The 25,239-nt window shown below is 50.2% G+C and overlaps 1 protein-coding gene and 2 pseudogenes across 1 annotated transcript in view; 1 reads left to right on the forward strand and 2 right to left on the reverse strand.

The window, feature by feature from the left end:
• The window catches only part of MYO15A (myosin XVA), a 140,949-nt gene that overhangs the window by 85,033 nt on the left and 30,677 nt on the right, over positions 1-25,239 (reverse strand). Inside the window, exons 13-22 of the mRNA XM_083154966.1 lie at positions 24,101-24,196; positions 23,344-23,475; positions 16,396-16,521; positions 14,585-14,662; positions 10,151-10,305; positions 9,843-9,888; positions 8,202-8,326; positions 7,547-7,667; positions 4,514-4,689; positions 3,795-3,879 (exon numbers count right to left, since the gene is read on the reverse strand). Of these exons, the coding sequence (XP_083011092.1) occupies positions 3,795-3,879; positions 4,514-4,689; positions 7,547-7,667; positions 8,202-8,326; positions 9,843-9,888; positions 10,151-10,305; positions 14,585-14,662; positions 16,396-16,521; positions 23,344-23,475; positions 24,101-24,196 (1,140 nt within the window). The remainder of the gene's footprint in view (positions 1-3,794; positions 3,880-4,513; positions 4,690-7,546; positions 7,668-8,201; positions 8,327-9,842; positions 9,889-10,150; positions 10,306-14,584; positions 14,663-16,395; positions 16,522-23,343; positions 23,476-24,100; positions 24,197-25,239) is intronic.
• On the forward strand, positions 16,870-16,976 carry LOC146025455 (U2 spliceosomal RNA; annotated as a pseudogene).
• LOC146025458 (U2 spliceosomal RNA) lies at positions 22,992-23,129 on the reverse strand (annotated as a pseudogene).

The following is a 25,239-nucleotide window of genomic DNA, read 5'->3' on the forward strand; positions in this document are numbered from 1 at the left end:
ATTACACATAATGTCACACACCGTAATGCCCACTACACATAATGCCAACACCAAAATGCCTATTTCACATAAAGCCATCATTGTAATGCTAATTAAACATAATGCCACACACGGTAATGCCCACTACACATAATGCCAACACCATAATGCCCATTACACATAATGCCATCACCGTAATGCCCATTACACATAATACCAACAACGTAATGCCCATAAAACATAATGCCACATGCTATAAAGCCCATTACACATAATGCCAATACTGTAATGCCCATTAAATATAATAAAGCCAATTACATATTATACCATATAACTGCTGCTTACCTACATGTGCATTGTCAGAAGTATATCACTTGTTGCCAGGGGTTACATGCTTCTCTCCAGGTGTTTTATTCTTGTTGTCATGGGGATTTTTTGCCAGGGGGAGCCAGGGAACATGCTCATCGCCAAGGGGTTCTATCATTTAAATAGAGCGCCAGCGCTACCCGAATCCGCACTTCCGGGTAGCGCTGGCCGCGCTGTTCTATTCTGACCGACACTAGAGGTATGGTAGTACCTCTAGTGTCTGTCTCCTATAAGGCGGCGCCATTTTTGGAGAGGCCGTCGCCTTCCATTTGTGCGGCCAGGAAGCCGGGGAATGGATCAGCTGCAGCGTGACGGCCGCGGACGGCAGCGTATGCGAAAAGCACATCGCGGCCCAGCGTGCACACAGTATTACCGGCCTGGGGGGCATGTGGCACCCTGCCCCCCGGCCCAGCCCGCCCCTGATCAGCGACCATCTCTGGTCGCTGATGCAAACAGGACACTGAGCGATATATCGCTCGGCAATATATCTCCCCCGTGGGTACGGGGCTTTACTCTCTCTGCACATGTTACATCTGCCCCACCTGCAGTGCAGACGTAAAATCCCAGATGAATGAATGTGCAAAGTGATATAAACTGAAACGAAATTACATAAAAACAACATAAACAACAATTACATTGGTACGTGTTTCCTAGCGCGGCGCCCCCGATGTGGAGTTAATTGTAAATAGTGTGGCGAGCACAGCGAGCCACCGAGCCCGAAGCGTGGGGTGCGCAGCGAGCCCCGCGTGGGGGGATGCAGTTTAAATCCCGGCGGTCGGGATCCCGGCGTTCAAAATCCCGAACGCCGAAATCCCGACAAGGGGGGGACGTGGATCGCCCCCCTTGCGGGCTCGCTGCGCTTGCCACGCAGCGGGCCCGGTGCCTCGCTACGCTCGGCACACTAATTTGTTCTCCCTCCGAGGGTGTCGTGGACACCCACAGGGGGAGAAAGTTTCGGGATTTCGGCGTTCGGCGTTCGGGATTTCGGCGTTCAGGATTCCGGCATCAGGATTCTGTACGCCGGGATCCCGACTGCTGGGATTTAAACTGCATCCCCCCACATGGGGCTCGCTGCGCACGCCACACTATCTAAAATCAACTCCACGCCAACGTGGATAGTGGGGGTATGAAAAGGTTGGATGACACGTACCACCACCGCTCGCCACGCTTCAGGTTGGCATTGATCCTGGGGGTGGCGTTGACAATGGGGGGCCATTTAACATTGTAAGGACCCATCAGGGTGCTGGTACAATCAAAAATTGTATCCCATTGTATGGCATACGATGTGATGCAATATTTTATTGTACAATATCGCATACCATCGTATACCTTATTAAGTGTTATGGTATACGATGCGATGGGCGCCGTGCTAGGAAACAAGTACCAAACATTAAATACAAGTTTAAAATTTCTTATGCAAAGATCTTTTGGATATAGATGGTGATCACTATTGGGGTCCCACAATAATTATTAGTGGAATCATATATTTTCCAGAAGTTCTAATTTTACTACACGGCAGGAATGGATTAGCTATAGGGAAATTGGGGAAAAAAGCTCACCATTGATCTCCCCCGTTGTCCCTTAAAACCCCGCCGTGTGCCTCTGGGGCAGTGAACGGACTTGGGTATGGGTACAACAATTTTGGGATCACAAATTGGTGAGTGAAAACAGAGTAGAGGGATCTGCTGTTGCACACCAGGATCTATTCGCGCCCCTGATGGCTTCCCAGCGCAATGGATCGCTTGTAGGCTGGGTGCAATGAGATTCCCTTAAATAGAGAGTAAGGGATAGTTACAAATGATTTCATACATAGGTCTCATAATGATTCCTTATGCAAAATTGAAAATTGTTGCGCCGTCCCCTTAAATATTCATAATTGTACTCATCCGACTAAATTCTATATGTATCTTAAGTTATAATGTACTCTGTGGAAATATGCAAAACAACTGCACCCCTGTTGGCGGTAATTAACAATAAACCAATTCTTTATACTGCATATCAAAAGTTTGTGCTAAGTCTCTTTAAATGCTTTAATACAGGCATGTCCAACGTTGGCCCTCCAGATGTTGTGAAACTACACATCCCAGCATGCTTTGCAATAGTTTTAGCATTCCCTAATAGCAAAACTGTGGCAAGGCATGATGGGACTTGTAGTTTCACAACATCTGGAGGGCCGTAGTTTGGACATGCCTGCTATAATAGATGCAACATTTCCACATTAGAACGGGATACTTAGCCAGGTCTCAATTAGGCCAAACAAAAATTAGGCCATCTTGCAGTGCAGCATGGTTTTGTCCATTAGAGAGAGAATTTGCTCTTGCGAGTGAACCAGAATCAGTTCCAGTATGTGTAAACCAAACGCAAGTCATTTGTTTATTATCTAAGGTCAAAGTATTATTATTTTATCACAAATGCTAATGTGATAATAGGACTGCATGCAGATTTGACTCCTATATTTGTACTGTATATTTATGATTGCACATAGCTGACAGGGGATAGGCTGCCGTATACAAATTGCACACAAATAGTTTGATATATTATATTCATTAGGGCATGTAGCCCAAAAATGGTTACCCTTAAGTAACATAGTTATCCCTTAATGTGGCGGTTGGGTGCGAAGTCGGGTAAAAAGTGTCATTAGGCCCCGCCCCTTACTGCATAATGCTACAATTCTCAGTTGTATGAGAGAAGGCGGAGCTAAGATGGTATACGCCATGAGGGGGGCGGTTCTCCGGTTGTCTCAGTTGTGGGGGGATTTCTAGGTACTGTAAGGTTACTAGGTATGTATGTTGTATATAGTTATTAAGCTTTTTACGAGGATGCTCTATTAATGTTAGATTTGCCAGGGCCTCAGAAGAGGTCCCCAGGGAAGTTATACAAGTTCTGTGATGTACAAGTCATATGGGGTGGCATGTATTAAAATACATTGCCGCCCATCGCACCGATGTTGATCATATATGTACTAACATATGCGATCAACATCGCAATGCATTGATGGAGGCTCCACGCAATACCTGTGAGGTGGTGTGCGGGGAGTCTCCATCACCTCCCTGGGCTCTCCGCACTCCCCCCACGCCGGGAACCAAAAGCAGGTTGTCCCCGGTGCCTCCTCCTCCCCCCTGCAGCCGGAAGGACCTCCAGCCGTTGCTAGGGTGAGGAGGAGTTTACCTTCTGGGTCCAGGAGGACCTGGAGGAAGGTAAGCCAGGGGAAGGGGGGGTTGGCATCTGCGGCGGGGGTCAGCGGGTTGCAGCAGCCGGCAATAAGAAGCCCATAGGCTTCTGTAGGGTATCGCCACCCAAAGATGGCGATACCCTGGGCGGCGAAACCGTGGTGGCCGGGTCTTAGTACATTTGAAAATGCGATAAAACCCCCTCATTTTTCCCTTAGAACATCCTGCCCATTAAAAGCAAATCAATGCCAGTACTGTAATAATAATATGCCACCTTACCCTCAGGTACCGTCTCCGATTTACGTACATATGGACCACAGCTCGGACCTTCATCATACTCTTCCTCCAGTTGTGAAACCTCTGTCTGCAAGTGATAGAAAAAGTGGGAACGAATGACATGGCTCAACTGTAGCAGAGGCGGATTTAGACCTCATGGGGCCCTAGGTAAGGTATCGGTTTGGGGCCCTCCTCCCTCCCTCCAACAATCACTATATGTTTCCTGCTGATTGCAGGCAGCACCAATAGATTACCTTGGCACTTGAATTATACAATATACATATGTTACATTATACTGCACAGGACTATGTTGTATTATCTGGTACATTATCATACATTAATTATTTGATATAGATTTATAAAAAGACTCAAATCATGTATTCAGTAATGGTTAGCCGAACCTCTGTGGTGGCTAGCCACACCCCTCTGGAGGCTGGCCACACCCTCTGGTGGCTGGCCTCCCATTTTGGAGGCTGGTCACACCCTCTGGAGGCTGGCCACACCCTTCCACATTTCCGCTGGTTCCTACTCTTCTATATCATGGTAACTCAGAGATAACTGATAATGAAACAAGGGCATCAGACTACCACCATCTATTAACAAATGATTTACTAGACTTTATGCAGGATAATAATGTAAATTATAAGCATATTAAAAGACTATATAGAAGCACAAGGCCACTACTGAAGTAGTATAACTAAGATCTCATACGGTCCTGGTACCTGGCCAAGTAGCCCCGTGCTAGTGCCTGCAGCTGGATAATCCGGTATCGCAGCGTCCTGAAGCGTTTGCGTGTGAGGAAGCCGCGGCTGTAGCGCTGCAGAGTCACAGCTGCCCTGTTCATCAGCTGGTCTCGTTTGCTCTCCAGTTGTTGGTAGAGATTCTCCTTCATAAAGAGCTCAAGAGGTCATAGAGAGGGGAGAAGGAAGTCAGTATCGGCAGAATAAACCCAGCTCCACCCATAGACAGGGCCGCGCCTAGCTAATCTGATGCCCTAGGCAAGATTTTGGTTGGTGCCCCCTAGCACTGTTACTTGTTCTGTCCCTGACCCATTGCACCACACCGTATTGCTCCATATTCATATTACACCACTCTGTATTGCTCCTTATTCACACTGCAGGACACAGTAATGCCCTTTATACAGGATACACCACACGGTCCAAATGGGGTTAGGTCGACACATGCATTAGGTCGACATTGTCAACTGTCAAAAGGTCGACATGTGGTTTTTCACTTTTTTTGAGCTGGCATATTCTGACAGTATAACATGCCCTACCATTCACTAGGGCGTGGTGGCAGAATAAAATAGTGTGCCAGGCATAGCGAGGCACCGTGTCCAAAACATGATGAGCGCTGTGTGCCATGCGAGGGGACGCGGTGCAACGTTACAGTGTCCATGTCTGCGTCGACATTCAGGGCATAAAAATGTCGCACATTTTTAATGTATTTATACATGACACACATAATGCCCCTTACACATATGCCGAACACTATTGCACAACCAACCCACCCGCAGACAGCACTCACACTCACACTTGTGGGAGCTGTAACATTAGGGCTGCATAGCACCATATACGATTCTGGCATTTCGATATTCTAGTTCTTAGCACTCACACAGCCGCTAACACTGTGACCTCTGCCTCTGCTTGGATACAGATGTTTCCTCATACATCTTGACTCAATAGGCCATGCAGCTCCTAGCCATTTCTGCTAACGTTGGGTGCCTTTTTTGCAGAAAATTCATCTTATTTGCATTGTTATGACCAGCACACACAAGGAGCTTCCAATGATTAAAATGATATGTGGCATGCCTATATTCTGTGTGCAACTGTGGCTGTATCTGCATACAGAATGCTATGTTACAGTGATTTCCATGAATACACTATTTCATATGCAGGTACAGCCTCACTCACTCCGCGGTGCCTGCAGTCCTTGGTCTCCACTTGCTGCGTCCTCTATCTTCTTCGGAGCAACCCCGGGAGAATCCTCCGGCTGGGTGTGCTCCCAGGTGATTCATCGCGCCCTATGTGGAGCATTTAATTCTTAATCCGAGGTACACCTGAGATTGTGAAGATTTCGATTGATTGAATTACGGATACCTGATCTATATATGCGAGACATCTTGTGGCCTAAGTGAAGGCTCTTTTATGGTACGGTCTAACATCTACAGAAAAAGAGGAAATATTTTATACATTTCTGTCAGATGGTTTACACTATGAGGAGTGTTTTTTCTTTGTGCTTTCTTTGAGGTATATAAAAGGATTACCCTAAAATCAGAAAGAAGAAAAAGAAGGAAAGAAAAGGAACTTTCACATCATTCCTGTATCCCAAGTGGGAGCGCCTTATCCGATTGTTTGGTTTGTGTGCATTGATATTGCGATAGTTTGGTGACTATTGTTTGTGTTAGGGCTGCACCCTTTGTGTATAGCGCAGGTCATCTCAAATCTTTTTTATTACTCCTCACATTATTCACATTATACCCTTAGAAAAAAATCCTGAGAAAATATTGTATTTTAAGCACCTCCATGGCCACACTGCAACCCAGCCCAAAGCAGTGTGTGCTGGGCAGAGGAGAAGAGCTGCAGCTGCTACTGTCACTTAAGGGGAGGGGGCCCGGGGCCCCCACTCAGCCCTTCCATCAGACTTTGGCCTTGGTAATTTGTACGCCCTACCTCTTTCTCTCGGCACCCCTGATAATACCACACAGTAATGCCCAATGCCCCTTACACATGACACACATTATTAATGTCCTTATAAACATAATTCCCCTTACACATTATGCCAACCTTTATTAATGCCCTTCATACACATAATGACACACATAATGCCCCTTACACATAAGTTGCACATTATTAATACCCTTATACACATAATGACACATATAATGCCCCTTACACATATGTTGCACATTATTAATGCCCTTATACACATGACACACATAATGCCCATTAAACATATGTTGCATATTATTAATGCCTTTATACACATGACACACATAATGCCTGTTACACATATGTCACACATTATTAATGCCCTTATACATATGACACACATAACGCCTGTTACACATGTCGCACATTATTAATGCATTTATACATGACACACATAATGCCCCTCACACATATGCCGAACACTATTGCACAACCAACCCACCTGCAGACAGCACTCGCACAGCCGCTAACACTGTGACCTCTCCCTCTGCTTGGATACAGATGTTTCCTCATACATCTTGCCTCAATAGGCCATGCAGCTCCTGGCCAGTTCTGCTAACGTTGGTGCCTTTTTTGCGGAAAATTTATCTTATTTGCATTGTTATGACCGGGACACACAAGGAGTTTCCGATGATTAAAATGATATGTGGCATGCCTATATTCTGTGTGCGACTGTGACTGTACCTGCATACGGAATGCTATGTTACAGTGATTTCCATGAATGCACTATTTCATATGCAAATACAGCCTCACTCACACACAGAATATAGGCATGCTGCATATCATGTTAATCAGCAGAAGCTGCTGGTGCCCCTAGGCATTCCAAATGACCCAGACATTTGCCTAGTTTGCCTATGCCTAGGGCCGGCTCTGGATGCCCCTAGGCATTCCAAATGCCCTAGGCAATTGTCTAGTTGCCTATGCCTTAGGCCGGCTCTGCTGCACTCTGGTGTAGTCTGACAGCACTCCAGCCCTTTTGTCTACCCCGCCATAATACCATTAATGGGTGCCTAGAACAGGCATATTCCCAGTTGCGCGAGTCACCTTGCTCACTCCGATGCAGTACATGGTAGGGATGGCAGCCGGGCACAGCTTCCTCAGCACAGTGACGCAGATATTCCCATCTGGGCGGATATTGCGCCCAAGGTCCATGACACAGCGATACCTGGAGATGAGAGGTCAGGCAGATGGTGAGACTCTCTGATAATGATAAGTGTACCTTATACTGCATAGATGCCCCTATCAATCCTTATAAGTGCTGACGAGTGACCAGGTTCCACAAGGTATTTTCGGAACCAGTACTTGCTATGTCTGACATTAAACAGAAAAAAATAATTTTTTTTTTTTACTTTTTGGCGAGTTCCTCGTCTGTTAGTATTGGACCCTGAAAGTCGATGTTAAACAAGGATTGGCTGCCTGATGAAGAAGTATTGTATTGCAGAAGAAAGGGAGGTATAAAGTTGGAGGGTAACAGGCCAGAACGGAAGGTAACATAAGGCAGATAGGGCCTTATTCAGACCTGATCGCAGAGCACATTTTGTTAGCAAATGGGTAAAACTATGGGCCTGATTCGCAAAGTTGTGTATACTTGCAGCCTAGCGAACGTCAGTGCTGCCCGCCGCCCTGACGGACGAAATGGGCTCGTGCATGCGTGCTACGATCCGTAGTCATGCGCAGCCGATCACTCGCGTTCTCTTACCTGCTGAGGAAGATGTGGAAAGGGATCCGAACAGGAAACCCCTCCTTCCGAATTCGGATGGTCTCCAGAATGCCAGAGTATTTGAGCTGACTGCTTACGATGTCTTGTTCAAACATGGAAGGTTCCTGGAAACATAATACATCAGTACCAGGGCAGCCCTAGTGTAGTATCTGCAATACAGGCTGCTTCATATGTATGTTCCCCTACGCTGTCACAGCCTGACATGCTTGATATTGTACAGTACTTGCATTTGCTATACACGTATAGCTGAGGGGGTCCTATTTTGTCAGTCATTGAGGGGCAGATGTACTAAGCCTGGTGAAGTGATAAAGTGGAAGTTAATAAAGCACCCAGCCAATCAGCTAACTGTCATGGTACAGACTGGCTTCAAAAAATGACAGTTAGGAACCAATTGTCTGCTGCATTATAACCCGCCACTGGCCTAATAAATCTGCATAAGCTACTGTTATCTGTTACCAGAGTGCTAGCTTTATGACAAGGAAAAGACTGGGGCCCTGACACGTCACTGGGACATTCCACGAGTCAGGCTTGGCCTCATGGCACGCCCCCATCTCTCTGTATACCGGCCATGGGACGGAGTGCGCGCACAGAAGCAAAGTGTTGGGAGGCCAGCCATGTTCTCTGTGTGGCCGGTCTGGCCTATTCAGCCATCGTCCCTTCTGGTATTTGCCTGGATTGCTGGTTGACCAGCACGGCTCTGTCTATGTCATGCCAGGGTGAATTCTGTACAATGTGTTATTTAGTCTTATGGTATTGCACCAAATGTATACACTGTGTATAATTATTTGTTCATTATAAATGACAACATAGGGCAGTTGTATCTGTATAGACTGTGACCGCATTCAGTTAAACAATAGTATATACATTCCAGACATCTAGGGCCTGATTCAGGTTGCACACAATAGCGCAAGCAGCAGTGTCTATTGGCAGTCATCCATTGCCGACTTTATGTAAATGCTGCTCCAAACTCCACCCCTTGTGTGTAATCATGTGGCCACACGTGCAAGGACTGAGCAGCCATGCTGCAATAGGCATTTGTGCATCCTTAGACACCATCATTGGTTGTCCCAATGGCCCTTGTACCAGCTCTATGGTAGATGCAGTTTCTCTGTCTGACCATGTCCTCCCCTACCTGTGGTTGTGTGTGAGGGTGTGCAGCACTGACATGCCCCTGACACTCCCATGACACGCCCACTGGATGGTTTATAGATGGAATGCTTCATTTCTAGCAAGTGGTGTAAGTTTGTCCTAGTGGAACAGGTCAGGGTGTGACACTTGCAAATATTATGTATAGAATAAAGAGAGTGTGACGTATATTGTTCTTCTAGGAGGTGGAGTCAGACACAGAAGCAATATCAACGGCTTTTAATTGATTCAAACTCGCAGGAGAGGAGAGGTGCCCCATTTGGAGAAGGAGCCCAGCGGCAGATTACTCCATTGCCTCCCAGAGTTACACCTCTGTTTCTAGCCATTTCCAGTCACCGCTTAGGAACGCCCATCACTTTTCTGCCACATTTCTGATACGGTCACACCCGATTGCAAAGCGTGCGCTGTGGGGGAGTACGGATTGCGTGCAATTCAGAATCAGCCCAAGTCAAACATGTATTTAATATAATTTACCTTCTTGCTGTTGGGTTTAATACATCGAACAAAAAAGGGGTTGCACCTGTAGGGAGACAGAATATACATGATGACTATTATTGCATGTTTGGATGGCTACATATACTAGATATATCCAAGGCATTGACCAATTGGGCGACCTTGAACCATACCAGTATGTTTATAGACCACCGAAAAGTTACCATGGACCCTACTAAATCTATAATAGGAAAACAGAATGAGAAAGGAGGACTGGAGATACCAGGGTTCCAGACACTCAACCAATGCGTCCCACCTCATTCCTGGCTATCAACTCTCCATCTCCCTACCTCTCCATCTTCTCCACCAGCTCCAGGAGGGATTGCTGAAACTTGGCAGCCACTGTTTGAGCTTTGTACTTCCGGGTCACTGTGCTGCTCTTCCCCATCATTGTCTTCTGCTGAGCTAGCACCTGAGCATGGCTGAAGAAAAGGTTGGCCACCACCTGAGAAGATAAAGATTGTTAGAAGAGACCAAGACTACACAGTCAGCCTACCATGGCATCTGTAGAACAACCACTTGGTATGGCAATCAGAGAGGATTCTGGGTGATTTAATGCGTAGGTCTTGTAAATATCATACTGTTGTTACATACATAATGTTCAGTATGATTTCTCGACGGACGTTTTACCGAAAGTCATTATACTGACAGTCAAATTACCAACACGGTCAATATACTGACATTCATTATGCGGACATGGTGAACGATAGTCAAAATGCAAACATTTAACATGCCAACATGCCGACATGTCAACATGTTGACGTGTTTTTATGGTATTTTTTTTGTGTCAATCTCAACATAGGTCGATGTGGACACCGTCTAAGTCTACCACTGCACTCGTCATGCTTTGGGCACGGTGCCTCGTTGCACACAGCTCACTATTATATTCTCCCTCCAGGTCCACTGGGATGGCAAAGTATAAACAAGTCTGTTTTAGTCGAAAATGTCTTGAAAACTTGTGTCGACATGTCGGCATGTTAAATGTCTGCATTTTGACTATGCTGCTCAATTGAACATGATGGCATAATGAATGTCGGTATATTGACCGTGTCGGTATTTTGACTGTGAAGGTAAAATGACCCTCGGTCAAACATCCATCAGTAAATTGTCTGTTACCTAAACCAGGTGGGACAAAATGCTCCGTTGCAGAAATTCCCTCTTGATTTATGATTGCAGTCACCTTTGTTGATTGATAAGAAAAGTGTTTCAGGTGAGGGCAATCATAAATTAAGAGGGAAGACCTGGAACAGATCATTTGTCCCTCCTAGGTCTTGTTGGGAGTTGTGGCTGTATGATGTGGGTGTGTTCTGATAAACGTACAGGAAGCTCAACCTATAAATATTTTCATATTTTAAATATATTAAACATTACTATACCCCCAGCAGCCCAACTCTAACCTTTCAATCCCACAGGCCAGCCCTAACCCCGCCTCACCTGCAGCCTAACCGTAACTGCCTATTCCCACAATCTAATGTTCGCCCTAGTGGTTAACCCTCCTCTCCTGCAGCCTAATCCTAACCTCCCCTCCTGCAGCCTAACCCTAACCTCCCCTCCTGCAGCCTAATCCTAACCTCCTCTCCTGCAGCCTAACCCTAACCTCCCCTCCTGCAGCCTAACCCTAACCTCCCCTCCTGCAGCCTAACCCTAACCCTCCCCTCCTGCAGCCTAACCCTAACCCTCCTCTCCTGCAGCCTAACCCTAACCTCCCCTCCTGCAGCCTAATCCTAACCTCCTCTCCTGCAGCCTAACCCTAACCTCCCCTCCTGCAGCCTAACCCTAACCTCCCCTCCTGCAGCCTAACCCTAACCCTCCCCTCCTGCAGCCTAACCCTAACCCTCCTCTCCTGCAGCCTAACCCTAACCTCCCCTCCCGCAGCCTAACCCTAACCTCCCCTCCTGCAGCCTAACCTCCCCTCCTGCTGCCTAACCCTAACCTCCCCTCCTGCAGCCTAACCCTAACCTCCCCTCCCGCAGCCTAACCCTAACCTCCCCTCCTGCAGCATAACCCTAACCTCCCCTCCTGCAGCCTAATTGTAACCTCCCCTCCTGCTGCCTAACCCTAACCTCCCCTCCTGCTGCCTAACCCTAACCCTACTCTCCTGCAGCCTAACCCTAACCCTCCTCTCCTGCAGCCTAACCCTAACCCTCCCCTCCTGCAGCCTAATCCTAACCTCCCCTCCTGCAGCCTAACCCTAACCTCCCCTCCTGCAGCCTAACCCTAACCTCCCCTCCTGCTGCCTAACCCTAACCTCCCCTCCTGCAGCCTAACCCTAACCCTCCTCTCCTGCAGCCTAACCCTAACCTCCTCTCCTGCAGCCTAACCCTAACCTCCCCTCCTGCAGCCTAATTGTAACCTCCCCTCCTGCTGCCTAACCCTAACCCTCCTCTCCTGCAGCCTAATCCTAACCCTCCCTTGCTGAAGCCTAATTGTAACCTCCCCTCCTGCAGCCTAACCCTAACCTCCCCTCCTGCAGCCTAACCCTAACCTCCCCTCCTGCAGCCTAATCCTAACCTCCTCTCCTGCAGCCTAACCCTAACCTCCCCTCCTGCTGCCTAACCCTAACCTCTCCTCCTGCTGCCTAACCCTAACCTCCCCTCCTGCAGCCTAATCCTAACCTCCCCTCCTGCAGCCTAATCCTAACCTCCCCTCCTGCAGCCTAACCCTAACCTCCCCTCCTGCAGCCTAACCCTAACCTCCCCTCCTGCAGCCTAATCCTAACCTCCCCTCTTGCAGCCTTATCCTAACCTCCCCTCCTGCAGCCTAACCCTAACCTCCCCTCATGCAGCCTAATTGTAACCTCCCCTCCTGTTGCCTAACCCTAACCTCCCCTCCTGCTGCCTAACCCTAACCCTCCTCTCCTGCAGCCTAACCCTAACCCTCCTCTCCTGCAGCCTAACCCTAACCCTCCCCTCCTGCAGCCTAATCCTAACCTCCCCTCCTGCAGCCTAACCCTAACCTCCCCTCCTGCAGCCTAACCCTAACCTCCCCTCCTGCTGCCTAACCCTAACCTCCCCTCCTGCAGCCTAACCCTAACCCTCCTCTCCTGCAGCCTAACCCTAACCTCCTCTCCTGCAGCCTAACCCTAACCTCCCCTCCTGCAGCCTAATTGTAACCTCCCCTCCTGCTGCCTAACCCTAACCCTCCTCTCCTGTAGCCTAATCCTAACCCTCCCCTGCTGCAGCCTAATTGTAACCTCCCCTCCTGCAGCCTAACCCTAACCTCCCCTCCTGCTGCCTAACCCTAACCTCCCCTCCTGCTGCCTAACCCTAACCTCCCCTCCTGCAGCCTAATCCTAACCTCCCCTCCTGCAGCCTAATCCTAACCTCCCCTCCTGCAGCCTAACCCTAACCTCCCCTCCTGCAGCCTAATCCTAACCTCCTCTCCTGCAGCCTAATTGTAACCTCCCCTCCTGCTCCCTAACCCTCCTCTCCTGCAGCCTAACCCTAACCTCCCCTCCTGCAGCCTAACCCTAACCTCCCCTCCTGCAGCCTAACCCTAACCTCCCCTTCTGCTGCCTAATCCTAACCTCCCCTCCTGCAGCCTAACCCTAACCCTCCCCTCCTGCAGCCTAACCCTAACCTCCCCTCCTGCAGCCTAACCCTAACCTCCTCTCCTGCAGCCTAACCCTAACCTCCCCTCCTGCAGCCTAACCCTAACCTCCCCTCCTGCAGCCTAACCCTAAACTCCCTAACTGCAGCCTCAATCTAACCTCCCCTCCTGCAGCCTAACCCTATTGCTCCCCCTAGTGCCTACCCCTAACCTCCCGCAGCGTAAACCTTACCCCCCCTCCCTGCAGTCTAAACCTAACCTCCCCTCCTGCTGCCTTACCCTAACCTCCCCTCCTGCTGCCTAACCCTAACCTCCCCTCCTGCTGCCTAACCCTAACCTCCCCTCCTGCTGCCTAACCTCCCCTCCTGCAGCCTAACCCTAACCTCCCCTCCTGCTGACTAACCTCCCCTCCTGCTGCCTAACCCTAACCTCCCCTTCTGCTGCCTAACCCTAACCTCTCCTCCTGCTGCCTAACCCTAACCTCCCCTTCTGCTGCCTAACCCTAACCTCTCCTCCTGCTGCCTAACCTCCCCTCCTGCTGCCTAACCCTAACCTCCCCTCCTGCTGCCTAACCCTAACCTCCCCTCCTGCTGCCTAACCCTAACCTCTCCTCCTGCTGCCTAACCCTAACCTCCCCTCCTGCTGCCTAACCCTAACCTCCCCTCCTGCTGCCTAACCCTAACCTCCCCTCCTGCTTCCTAACCCTAACCTCCCCTCCTGCTGACCAACCTCCCCTCCTGCTGCCTAACCCTAACCTCCCCTTCTGCTGCCTAACCCTAACCTCCCCTCCTGCTGACTAACCTTCCCTCCTGCTGCCTAACCCTAACCTCCCCTCCTGCTGCCTAACCCTAACCTCCCCTCCTGCTGCCTAACCCTAACCTCCCCTCCTGCTGCCTAACCCTAACCTTCCCTCTTGCAGCCTAACCCTAACCTCCCCTCCCCGCAGTCTGATCCTAACCTCCCCTCCCCGCAGCCTAACCCTAGCCATCCCCTCCCGCAGCCTAGCCCTAGCAATCCCTTCCCATAGTTATGATTCTGTACCTGAATCCTCTGGGGCCTAATAATATATAGTTACAACACTTGTAGTTTCTGTGCCTCATGCCTCATGTGGACTGACTGGCCGTATTCTCATTAGCTTTGGTCCAGCCCATCAGAGGCAATGCTGAAATCCTTACCTTGATTTTACTGTTGACAAAAAGTTCCAAGACGTCTTGTCTGACCTGATCATAATTTTTGTCCAAGAATTTGTAGACCTGAAACATAAACGGACACATTTAAAACTCTCTCTGCGACCATATGGGGAAACCAATATTAAATTACTATAAGTAATTGAGAGAGGAGTGAGAGGAAACAGATAACGGGAGAAAATGTTTTACTTTCCTTGTCATTCTGCCTATCTCCTTCATTAATCAGTCAAAATACTTTATTGCCTAAAACGTAATAGAAAACAATAACAAAAGGATCAACATATAGTAACCCACAACTAAATGAGTTGTGGATTACTATGTTGTGAACTAATTTACCTGCTAGAACCACACCCTCATTAGGAGGAGCCATGGCCAGTGCCAGAGATTTCAGCACCCCATACAAACTATAAATTTGTGCCTTAACTCCCACACTTTATAAAGGGACAGTAGTCTCCCAAGAGGTGTGGTTAAACAATAGTACCCCCAATTCAAATTACACTACACAGTAGCACAATCAAATTCACAGAAGTGCCCCTGATGCATATTACATCACATAGTAGTGCCTCTTATTCACATTATGACACACATTAGTGCCCATTATTCACATTATATTAATCAATAGTAGTGCTGCTTATACACATAGGGGGTTATTCTAATTCAATCGGTCCCCCGCGAATTCGCATGTGGGGATCGATTGTTCATGAGTACGCATGCACATTTTTTAATGCACATGTGCAGCCGCTGTGTGCAAGCGCCCACTCTGCTCGAACACAGAACTACGGGCAGGGGGCCCGGAGGGGTGTGGGGAGGCGGGCAGGGGGATTTGCCTATGGGAATGCCCAGCGTTTCTTGGGCGTTACCATGACAATGCTGGGCATTCCCATGGTAATTACCCAATGACGCGGGTGCAAGCAGAAGTCAGCTGCCTGCCCTGTCCTCACACAAGGTGCCAGCATGTCATGCTGGTGGTGTCTCAGCTCTGCGAGTGCTAAAGAATGGTTTCTCCCCCGCACCCAAGGCTTTAAATGGATGATTATGCAAATCATCCATTCACATACCTGGGGGGGTTGGGGAGGGGGGGCCGTGCAGGCAGCAGGCCGCGCCTGGGGCAGCAAATTTCGCAGCCTTGCGAGTCAACCAGAATAAGGACCATAATGCCCACAGCAGTAGTGCTGCTTATACACAAAATGTCCACAGTAATATACAGTCCAGGTTTTAAGTTTAAGGATACTTGAACACAGGTGAATTAATTAGTACCTCAGTTATGAAGATTTAAGCATCTGTGCTCATGCATGGATACCCTTAATACCTGGACCCTTAGTGTGACTGAGATCTGGAAGCGCTGGTGTAAAGCTGTGTATACACGGTGCAATTTGGTCGCTGAGCGATTTTGGCTTAAAATCTCTCCGCAATACATTGCTCAGTGTACTGTTTTCATCAGCGACCAGCGATTTGGCTGAAAATAGCAAGGCATTCTGTCTCATTCTGTCTCTACCCCATTTTGACTAGAAATTGCTGGTCGCGGGTGCACAGTGCATTGTGCACCAGCAACCAGCAATTCTTAGCCATAATTGGAGGAGCAGGCTCCTGCGACCAGTGACCATGAAGGGCTGGCAGCGGGAGCGCGCGCTCCCAGCGAGTTATCTCCCACAGCACATGAAATCACTGGCAGTATGGTTGCTCAGCGGCCATATTGCCAGTGATATGTGCTGAAATGGCCGCCGTGTGTACACAATTTAAGGGATTACTGTCTGTAACTGAAAATAAGCAGGTAGACAGGAAGCTTGTGTGACACGCACCTGGTAAGTGACTTTCCCAGCAAAGTGCTTGATCCCGAACTCAGGGAGGGGCATCTTTGGCTTGCAGTACAACTCACTGGTGCCATGGTGGTAGTGACACTTCTGTAAAAAGGTGTGGTCCGTGGCCTGCAAGAGACAGCGACACGAAAGGAATTTGCAATCCAGGTAATCACAACACAAATATGGCTTAATATTACACAGGGTTGCCTACCTGACCCTCTCCTTCAGGGAGGAAATGCTATGTTCCTGGACTTCCCTGGTAATGTATGATTGCCAGCACCTGTGGTGAATCACCTTTCTTATCAATTGCCTAGCTCCCCACAGGTGATGGCAGTCATACATTACCAGGGAAGTCCTGGAACAGAGCATTGTCTCCCTCATGGAGAGGGTCAGGTAGGCAACCATTAGTTATAGTCCCTGTACCACCTGGCTGTCACAGGAAGGCTACCACCCTAGTGGCACAGTGTGGTTATTATCGCTTCTCGGCCTTTTGGCTAAGATCAAGTGTAGTATCTGTTCTTATCAGTTAGGTCTGGACCGGCCCCTGGCAGAGAATAGAGAAAGGCCTGACCAAACCACCTTGCTACTGAGCTAAGGAAGCCTGAGAGCCTCATTTTCTGGGCAGGTGTAAGGTTTGGCTGAGTATCTACGCCCTGCTAGGGGAGGGAATACCATTCTTTCCACTGGTAGGGAGGGGAGACGCATCAGGCTGAGTAGTTGGGGCTCTTGTTGAGGGGTTTATAGGCTCTGAGGGAGAGTCACTCAAAAAGCCCGGTCTAGTATTCACTCCCAGGAAGACGGGAAAAGCTGGGACCGAGTAGATTGCTCTCTGGCCTGGGGGGCTGGTATCCTCAGTCAGAGAGACAGCGAAAAGCCCAGCCTAGTACTCAATCCCTGGGAGAGGTGAAACGTCGGGACTGAGTAGGTGTTTTCTTCTTCTTCAGTTGGTCTATTAGGCCTCTGCGGGGGAGACTCATTGAAAAGCCCAGTGGAGTATCCATTCCCATGCGAGGGGCCGGAAAGGGCCTGCTGGTGGAGCATAGAAACACTTGGTCGGACGCTGACTGGCTGGCTGCCTGGAGTCCGAGGCTGCACTGTGCCCTCGGGGAAACTCGGGGGTGCCGAACATGCACGGTGATCCCAAAAACACCATGCACTAGTTTGGCACTTGCACTGTGCACTTCCCCTCTAGGTTAGGCTGCACGTCCTTACCTCGTGGATGGGGTGGGACAAGTTTTCACACCCCCACCCAGGCCTTCTGGCTGGGGTCCTCTTTATTATTTATTTCTCTTCCTTCTTCACGTTCTCTGTTTTTTTTGTAGTTTGTCACGTTTTTTGGGGGGTTGTGTGGTTGACCCTTATGGGCCATCTACTCCCCAATGTACCGAAGCTCTCATCCTTTTGGGGAGAGCTTCGGTCCCTCGAGGGCGACCTCAAGCCGTAAGGCAAAGGGAAGCCTAATGCGGGTCTCTCCAAACCTTTGGGTGCAGAGGACCCACCGTCCTGACCCTTCCGGGGTTGAGGAAAGTGGGTCTCTCTAAGCTTTGGCGAAGAGGACCCACTGATCCCTTTTTTCCCCTCTTCGGCCTTTTGGCTGAGAGGGGTTAGGGGAGTAACGGGGCCCTTCTCCTTTGGGAGAGCGTCCATCGATCACACGACCCCCTATGCACGACTTAGTCACTGCACTGGTGGTGGGAGCACACCTTGGGCTCCCTGAGTTTCTTGAAAAAAAAAATTAGGTTGAACATGCAGAGCACTGGTAGTCAGGTTGATTGGTAGCTCGGGGGGGGACCAATGGGAGGAGAGAAGAGGACGTGCCAGGAAGGTCAAGGGTCCGGCACGTGAAGAGGGAGAACGGAAGTGCGGGGAGCGAATGGAAGAGAGGAGGAGGGCGGCGAACCCGGTGGCGTGGGAGAGAGCTGGCATGCTCCGGGAGACCTGAAGAGAGAGCGGGCAGAGACCGGCAGAGGGAGCGGAGAAGACACACCGGGGAGCAGCCGACCGGAAGGGTGACTGAGTGCGGAAACGCTGCGGCGCCCACACTAGTGCGCCCTCAGGCAGAAGAAGGGAACCTCACAGCCAGCCGTGCAGACATCCAGGGGCAGTATAGTGACGGGCAGGAGCCTGCAACTTGTTCCAGAACACAGGAACTTTCCCTACCCGCCACCCCAGGCAGACTGCAGACGCACCCATGTGTGCCCTCCCCAGCGTGCACAGAGATCCCCCACCCCTCACCTCTGAGGGCTGACTCTCCAAAACCCCACTCCAACCTAGTTTTCCTGTAGCACCCAGAGGGTGTATACCCCATATAGGGGCAAGACTTTGTGCAACACCTGACACCAGGGACTTATAGGAATAGCCAGGTGAGACTATCAAGTCAAGTGTTCCCTAAAGGAATTCGTGCATCACCCCCAAGTTAATCGGAGTTTCTTTCACCCACTTCAGTGGATCTATGTGGAAGCTCACTTTCCATACTATTTACTGAGAGACGCCGCTGCTGCCTCTAGTTAGTGAAGAACAGCACCATCTTGTGGTCTAAATTGATATTACCATGATACAGCCTTGATTCATTGTTGAAGTGCTAGTCCTTTCCCTACCAGGTTTTATTGAATGTTCATTTTGTTTGTGTTTATATTCTATGTGTTGCCTTTGTATACGGTAATTGTAGTGCAGTAAGTGGCTAGTGGCCATGTGTGTCACTGGCGCTGCTGAGTGAGAGGGTTGTGTCCTCGAATACCCCGTTACGGTCCGCAGGATCAATTCCCTCGCTCTCCGGTGGTACAGGGACCCAATGTAAGTTAGCTGAAGGTTGGTCGAACCAGTGGAAGCGTATATCCCGCCAAGCGGGTGTGAAATTGGGTACTGTTAGTTAATACTAGTTTACAGCTCTGTCTTTTTATAAAGTCACTGACGGTGTTGTAGCCGCATGTCTATTGTTGTTTGCCACTGTTTGTTACTAAATAAAACTTAAGCAGTTGTAACTGACCCTTGGTTCCTATGTAGGTGTGGTTTTTCCCAACCGACGCGGTGAAGAATCTGTGCGAAGAGAAGTCGTCTAGCAACTAAAAGGTAATCCTACCCACCGACACAGTGACCTTCACTAAACTTCACATTGGCTGACACAGCTAAGTTTTCAGGTAATACGACACAAGAAGGGTTTTACCCAGGTGACACAGCAGGTGAGACAATGATCCAGTGCTAGGTTCTACATGTGGCTGCCAGACATGTCTGGCATTACTCACGTAGAGTTTTAGCCAGCTGGCAGGTGGCAGGAAGTGCTAAGGTGGCACAGGTAACATCACACAGGTAAGACAGTGTCCCAGTGTTACAGGCAGGGGTAGGTTGTACATGGGGCTGCCAGACAGGTTTTTTTTCTGGAGCACGGGTGGTGCTCCAGCACCCAGTGCAGTGACCTAAATTGTGCATAGAGGCGTACGTACGTATGGACCCTCTCCCAAAGGAGAAAGGCCCCATTACTCCCCTAACCCCTCTCAAAAGGCCCAAGAGGGGAAAATAGGGATTGGTGGATCCTCCTCGCCGAAGTTCAGAGCAACCCTCTTTCCTCAACGTCCGGAAGGGTTAGAGCGGGTGGGTCCTCCTCACCAAAGCTTGGAGCGGCTCTCGGTAGGCTTCCCTCCGCCTTGCAGCTCGGGGTCGCCTTCGGGGACCACAGCTCTCCCCCGAAGGAGAGAGCTTTGGTACGTGGGGAGTGGGTAGCCCATAAGGGTCGTACCTACAGCCCAATAAAACGTGATCAAACTAACAAAAAACAGAAAATGTGAAAAAGTGACAAACGTGAGGAAAATAAATAAGAATAGAGACACCAGCCAAAAGGCCGGGGTGAGGGTGTGAAAAATTGTCCTACCACAGCCAAAAGGCCCAGGGTAAGGACGTGCAGCGCTAACCTAAAGGGAGAGTGTGCAGTGTAGGTGCCATACTAGTGCATGGTGCCAAAGCTCACCAGTGCAGGGTTCAGGCACCCCTGAGTTTTCAGTGCACAGTGCAAACTCTGGGTCCAGGCAGCCAGCCAATCAGCGTACAACCAAGTCTTTCTCCGTTCCTACCTAGGGCACTTTCCAACCCCTGGCATGGGAATGGATACAGGGCTGGCGCCACCACTAGGCAGGTCTAGGCATTTGCCTAGGGCGCCGGCCACTGGAGGGTGGCAGTTCACCCCTCGCCCCGTGCAAAGGGGGTACTTGCCAGCTGGGGAGCGGGCAGGGGGGTCCATGCCAGCTTCTGACAGGAGCCTGCAGGGGTGTCCTTGCCGCACAGGTACCTGTGGCGCTGTGTATAAAGCTGGCGGCGGTGGGGGGTCCCTGCAGTGAATAAGAAATAACCGGAGCGCCCCCAGGCGGGAGGGGTGCCCCAGCGCTCAACTGCTGGGGGGGTGTGCATGGTCTCTGCCCGGCCGCCGAGGGGGGGGGGAGGTATGGGCAGGCAGGGGTGCGCGGTGTCTCTGCCCGGCCGCCAGGGGGGGACGGGGGGTGCGCGGTGTCTCTGCCGGAACGTCGGGGGGGGGATTTCGGAGTCTCTGCCATGCTGGGAGGGGGGTGCGTGGTGTGTCTGCCCGGACGCAGGGGGGTGGGGTGGTGCGCGGTGTGTCTTCCCAGACATGCGATATGGTCACCGTGCTTCTCCCTCCGGCTCTTCTGCTCCGCTGCTGCTGCGGTGGTAGAGCTTTCCAGCTCACTTTCGCCCTCCAGTGACCTGCCTAGTGGTGGCGCCGGCCCTGCCGCCGAGCTATGAGATTCAGCCAATCAGCGTGCGGTCAGTGTTTTCAAAACAGAAGCGCTTCCCGCGCCGCCGCATAGCGCTAGTTATTTCTTATTCACTGTAGGGACCCCCCACCGCCAGCTTTATACACAGCGCCGCAGGTACCCACGCGGCACGGACACCACTGCAGGCTCCTGTCAGACGCCAGCATGGACCCCCCTGCCCGCTCCCCAGATGGCGCAACAGGTACCCCTCGCCCTCAACCCCCCGGCACTGGGGCGCCCCCACCCCGACTCGCCTGGGGTCTTGCACCGGCCCTGAATGGATACTCCACTGGGCTTTTTGAATGACTGCCTTAGGGGTTGAGGCTCCCTAGGAAGAGCAATCTCCTCAGTCCCAGTGTTTCTTGCATCCCGCGGTTAAGCTACTAAGTTGGGCTTTTTCGCTGACTCCCCACCAGAGGCTATGAACCTCTGGAATTGGAGAAATCTACTCAGTCCCAGCCTTTCCCCGCTCCTTGGGAATGGATACTAGACTGAGCCTTTCACTGTCTCGTCCTTCAGGGGCTACAAACCCCACCAAGAGAGCCACCTACGGGGCCCAGTGTTTCTCCCCCTCCTACCAGTGGAATTATGCCATCAACCTCGCCCACCACTGGCAAGGGTGAAAGGTAATCAGCCAGACTTTTCCCTGCCCCAGGCATGAGGGGGTCCTATACCCTCTGCCCGTTAGAGCAGTTACTCAGTCCAGCCTTTCTCTATTCTTCAGCCCGAGGTGTGCTCCCACCACCACCAGTGCTGTGCCTAAACACGTGCAAAGGGGGCAGCCGTACGAACGTGTGGGCCCTCTCCCAAAGGAGAAAGGCCCCATGGTTCCCCTAACCCCCCTCAACCATAAGGCCGAGGAAGGGAAAAAAGGGAACGGTGGGTCCTCTTCGCCGAAGCTCAGAGAGACCCGCGTTTCCTCCACCCCCGGAAGGGTTTTGGACGGTGGGTCCTCCGCACCCGAAGGTTTGGAGAGACCCGCTTAGGCTTCCCTCCGCCTTGCGGCTCGGGGTTGCCCTCGAGGGGACCGGGACTCTCCCCAAAAGGTGAAGAGTCCCAGTCACGTTTGGGGAACGGAAGGCCTGTTAGGGACAGCCGCACTACCCAAATCAAAAAAAGTGACAAACTAACGAAAAACGTGAAGTGCTCAAAAGCGCAAATCAAAGAAATAAATAATAGAGGCCCTAGCCAGAAGGCCGGGGTGGGGGGTGTAAAAAATTGTCCTACCCCATCCAAAAGGACGAGGTAAGGACGTGTAGCCTAACCTAGAGGGAAGTGCGCGGTGCAGGTGCCATTCAGTGCATGGTGCTGGACATCACCAGTGCAAATCAGGCACCCCCGAGTTACCCCGGGGGCACAGTGCAGCCTCGGGCTCCAGGCAGCCGACCAGTCAGCGTCCGACCAAGTGTTTCTCCATCTCACCAGCAGGTACTTTCCAGCCCCTGGCATGGGAATGGGTACTCCACTGGGCTTTTCGAAAGACTCCCTTAGGGGCTGCACCCCCCTCGGAAGAGCAATCTACTCAGTCCCAGTGTTTCTCCGCTCCCAGGGTTAAGATACTAGGCTGAGCTTTTCGCGGTCTCCCCATCAGAGGCTACGAACCTCTGGAACAGGAGCCATCTACTCAGTCCCAGCCTTTCTCCGCTCCCTGGGAATGGATACTAGACTGAGCCTTTCGCTGTCTCATCCTTCGGGGGCTACGAACCCCGTCAAGAGAGTCAAACTACTAGGCCCAGTGTTTCTCCCCCCCTCCTACCAGTGGGTTTACGGAGCCTCCTACCACTGGCAGAGGTGAAGGTACTCAGCTAGCCCTTTCACTGCTCCCGGGAAAAAACCGAGGGGTCCCACACCCTCCGCCCATCAGAGCAGCTACTCAGACCAGCCTTTCTCTATTCTCTGCCAGGAGGCCAGTCCATACCCAACTGATAAGAACAGATACTACACTTGATCTTAGCCAAAAGGCCGAGAAGCCTTCTGGGCTGCCAGACAGGTGACACATTTGGCATTACTCAGGTAGAGTCTTAGCCAGGTGGTGGTATTAAACCAGGTGGCCCAGGTAATATCACACAGGTAAGACAGTGTCCCGGTGTCACAGGCAGGGGTAGGTGGTGTTAGCGAGCTGGCAGCTGCTAGTATTATACAGGTGATGCAGGAATGGTCAGTAGTTAAATGTAAGTATATACGTTACCTGTGGGAAACCACTTTGGTCATCCAGGATCCTGAGAATTCCATAGGGCTTCTGGGAAATAAGGTCTATACAGGGTTGGTTATCATTAAAGGAGATCTCCCTCCAGTCAATTTGCTCACGGATGTACTCTTCCTGCAGGTGAGACACACACACATATAACTGCGGAACAGGACGTTCTCACACCTGCTGCAGAACATCTTGCTGAAATAATATATATATTGTACCTACAACATACACATGTCTGTGGCTGCTCTATAACATATAGGGGCTCTGGGCCTAATTCAGACCTTATCACAGGACAAATGTGTTCTCAAAATGGACAAAACCATGCTGCACTGTAGGTGGGGCAGATGTAACGTGCACAGAGAGTTAGATTTTGGGGGAGTTTTTTTGTTTGTGTGCAGGGTAAATACTGGCTGCTTTATTATTACACTGCAATTTAGATTTCAGATTAAACACACCGCACCCAAATCTAACTCTCTCTGCAAATGTTACATACAGTGCACATGGGACCCGCATGTAACACCCTGTGCGCAAGGCTGCGAAAGTATTCGCAGGTGTGCACAGGGGCGGAGAGACACCGCGGCGAATGTTCAGAGACCAGCAAGCAGATCTGAATCGGACGCATGGTTTGCCCATTTTGAGCACAAACTTGCCCTGCGATTAAGTCTTCATTATACCTACATACAACGCTACTGCAACCACATCTGCATTGTCCTCTCTGTCTGGTAGGTAGGTCGGCCATGCGGACACTCACCTGCTCCTCTTTGAACACTATTTTATTGAAGAAGAATTGCAGGTACTCATTTGCATAGTTGATACAGAGCTGCTCAAAGCTGTTGAAGTTGAGATCCTGCGGGTGACAAATCAGAGTTACTCTGAGAATGTAGAGAAGACAAATCATTCAGGGGCAGACTTATGTGGAACTAGAGGCCACATCAGTGTTTCCCAACCTTGGTTTTAAGTGAGGTTTTTTATTGGATATGTTGTCTATAGCAACCAATCAGATTTAAATGATCATTTATCTTGAAGATAGCAGATAAAATATGATTGGTTGCTATGGGCAACATCTTCACTGCTGAAAACATATTCTTTAGCCAGGGATGGGGAGCCTTCGGCCCTGCAACTGTTATTGAACTACATATCCCAGCATGCCCTGCAACAGATTTGCTAGTTGACCATGCCCAAACTTGTTGCAGGGCATGCTGGGATGTGTAGTTCAACAACAGCTGGAGGGCCGGAGGTTCCCCCATCCCTGCTTTAGCCAAAGCACAGATGCTTACATTTAAATAACTGAGGGACTAATTGAGTCACATGTGCTATTCTTAAAACCTGGACTGTTAGTGAGCAGTGAGGGCCGTGGTTGTGAACCACTTGTTTAAAGCATGGAGGGGGGGTTTGTCAGATAATGGAGCATGAGGGGATCTGCGGCATATAATGGTCTATGAGGGGGTTCTGGCCGGGAATATATGGTCATAAAGGGTCTCTGATACATATTACAGTGAAAGCGTGAAAAACTCATGTCAACTTTGTAACTGTTGACCTTCCAATTGTCAACCTAATAGTGTCGACCTAACGACTGTATTCCTTCCTTAATTAGGGAAATAAAAGATTGACATGGCAGATTCCCCATAAAAGAAAAGTGTCTATGGATATAGCATACCCTCCAACCGTACCGATTTAGCCGGTACAGTACCGTTTTTTAACAGTCTGTACCGGCTAAAAATGGATGTACCAAATGGATGTACCGATTGTACCGGTTTTCTGCCGGAGGCAATGGAGTCACCACTTCTCCGGACTCCGGCTCCATGTGTCTGGGGTCGAAGTAAGGAGGAGCGTGCGCTGTTTCTCCCGCTCCGTGGCGCTTACTGTGGGTTCCGGTGCTCTAGTTTCTGG

The sequence above is a fragment of the Crinia signifera genome, chromosome 7 (assembly GCF_055691185.1).
Source record: "Crinia signifera chromosome 7, ASM5569118v1, whole genome shotgun sequence".
Classification (NCBI taxonomy): domain Eukaryota; kingdom Metazoa; phylum Chordata; class Amphibia; order Anura; family Myobatrachidae; genus Crinia; species Crinia signifera.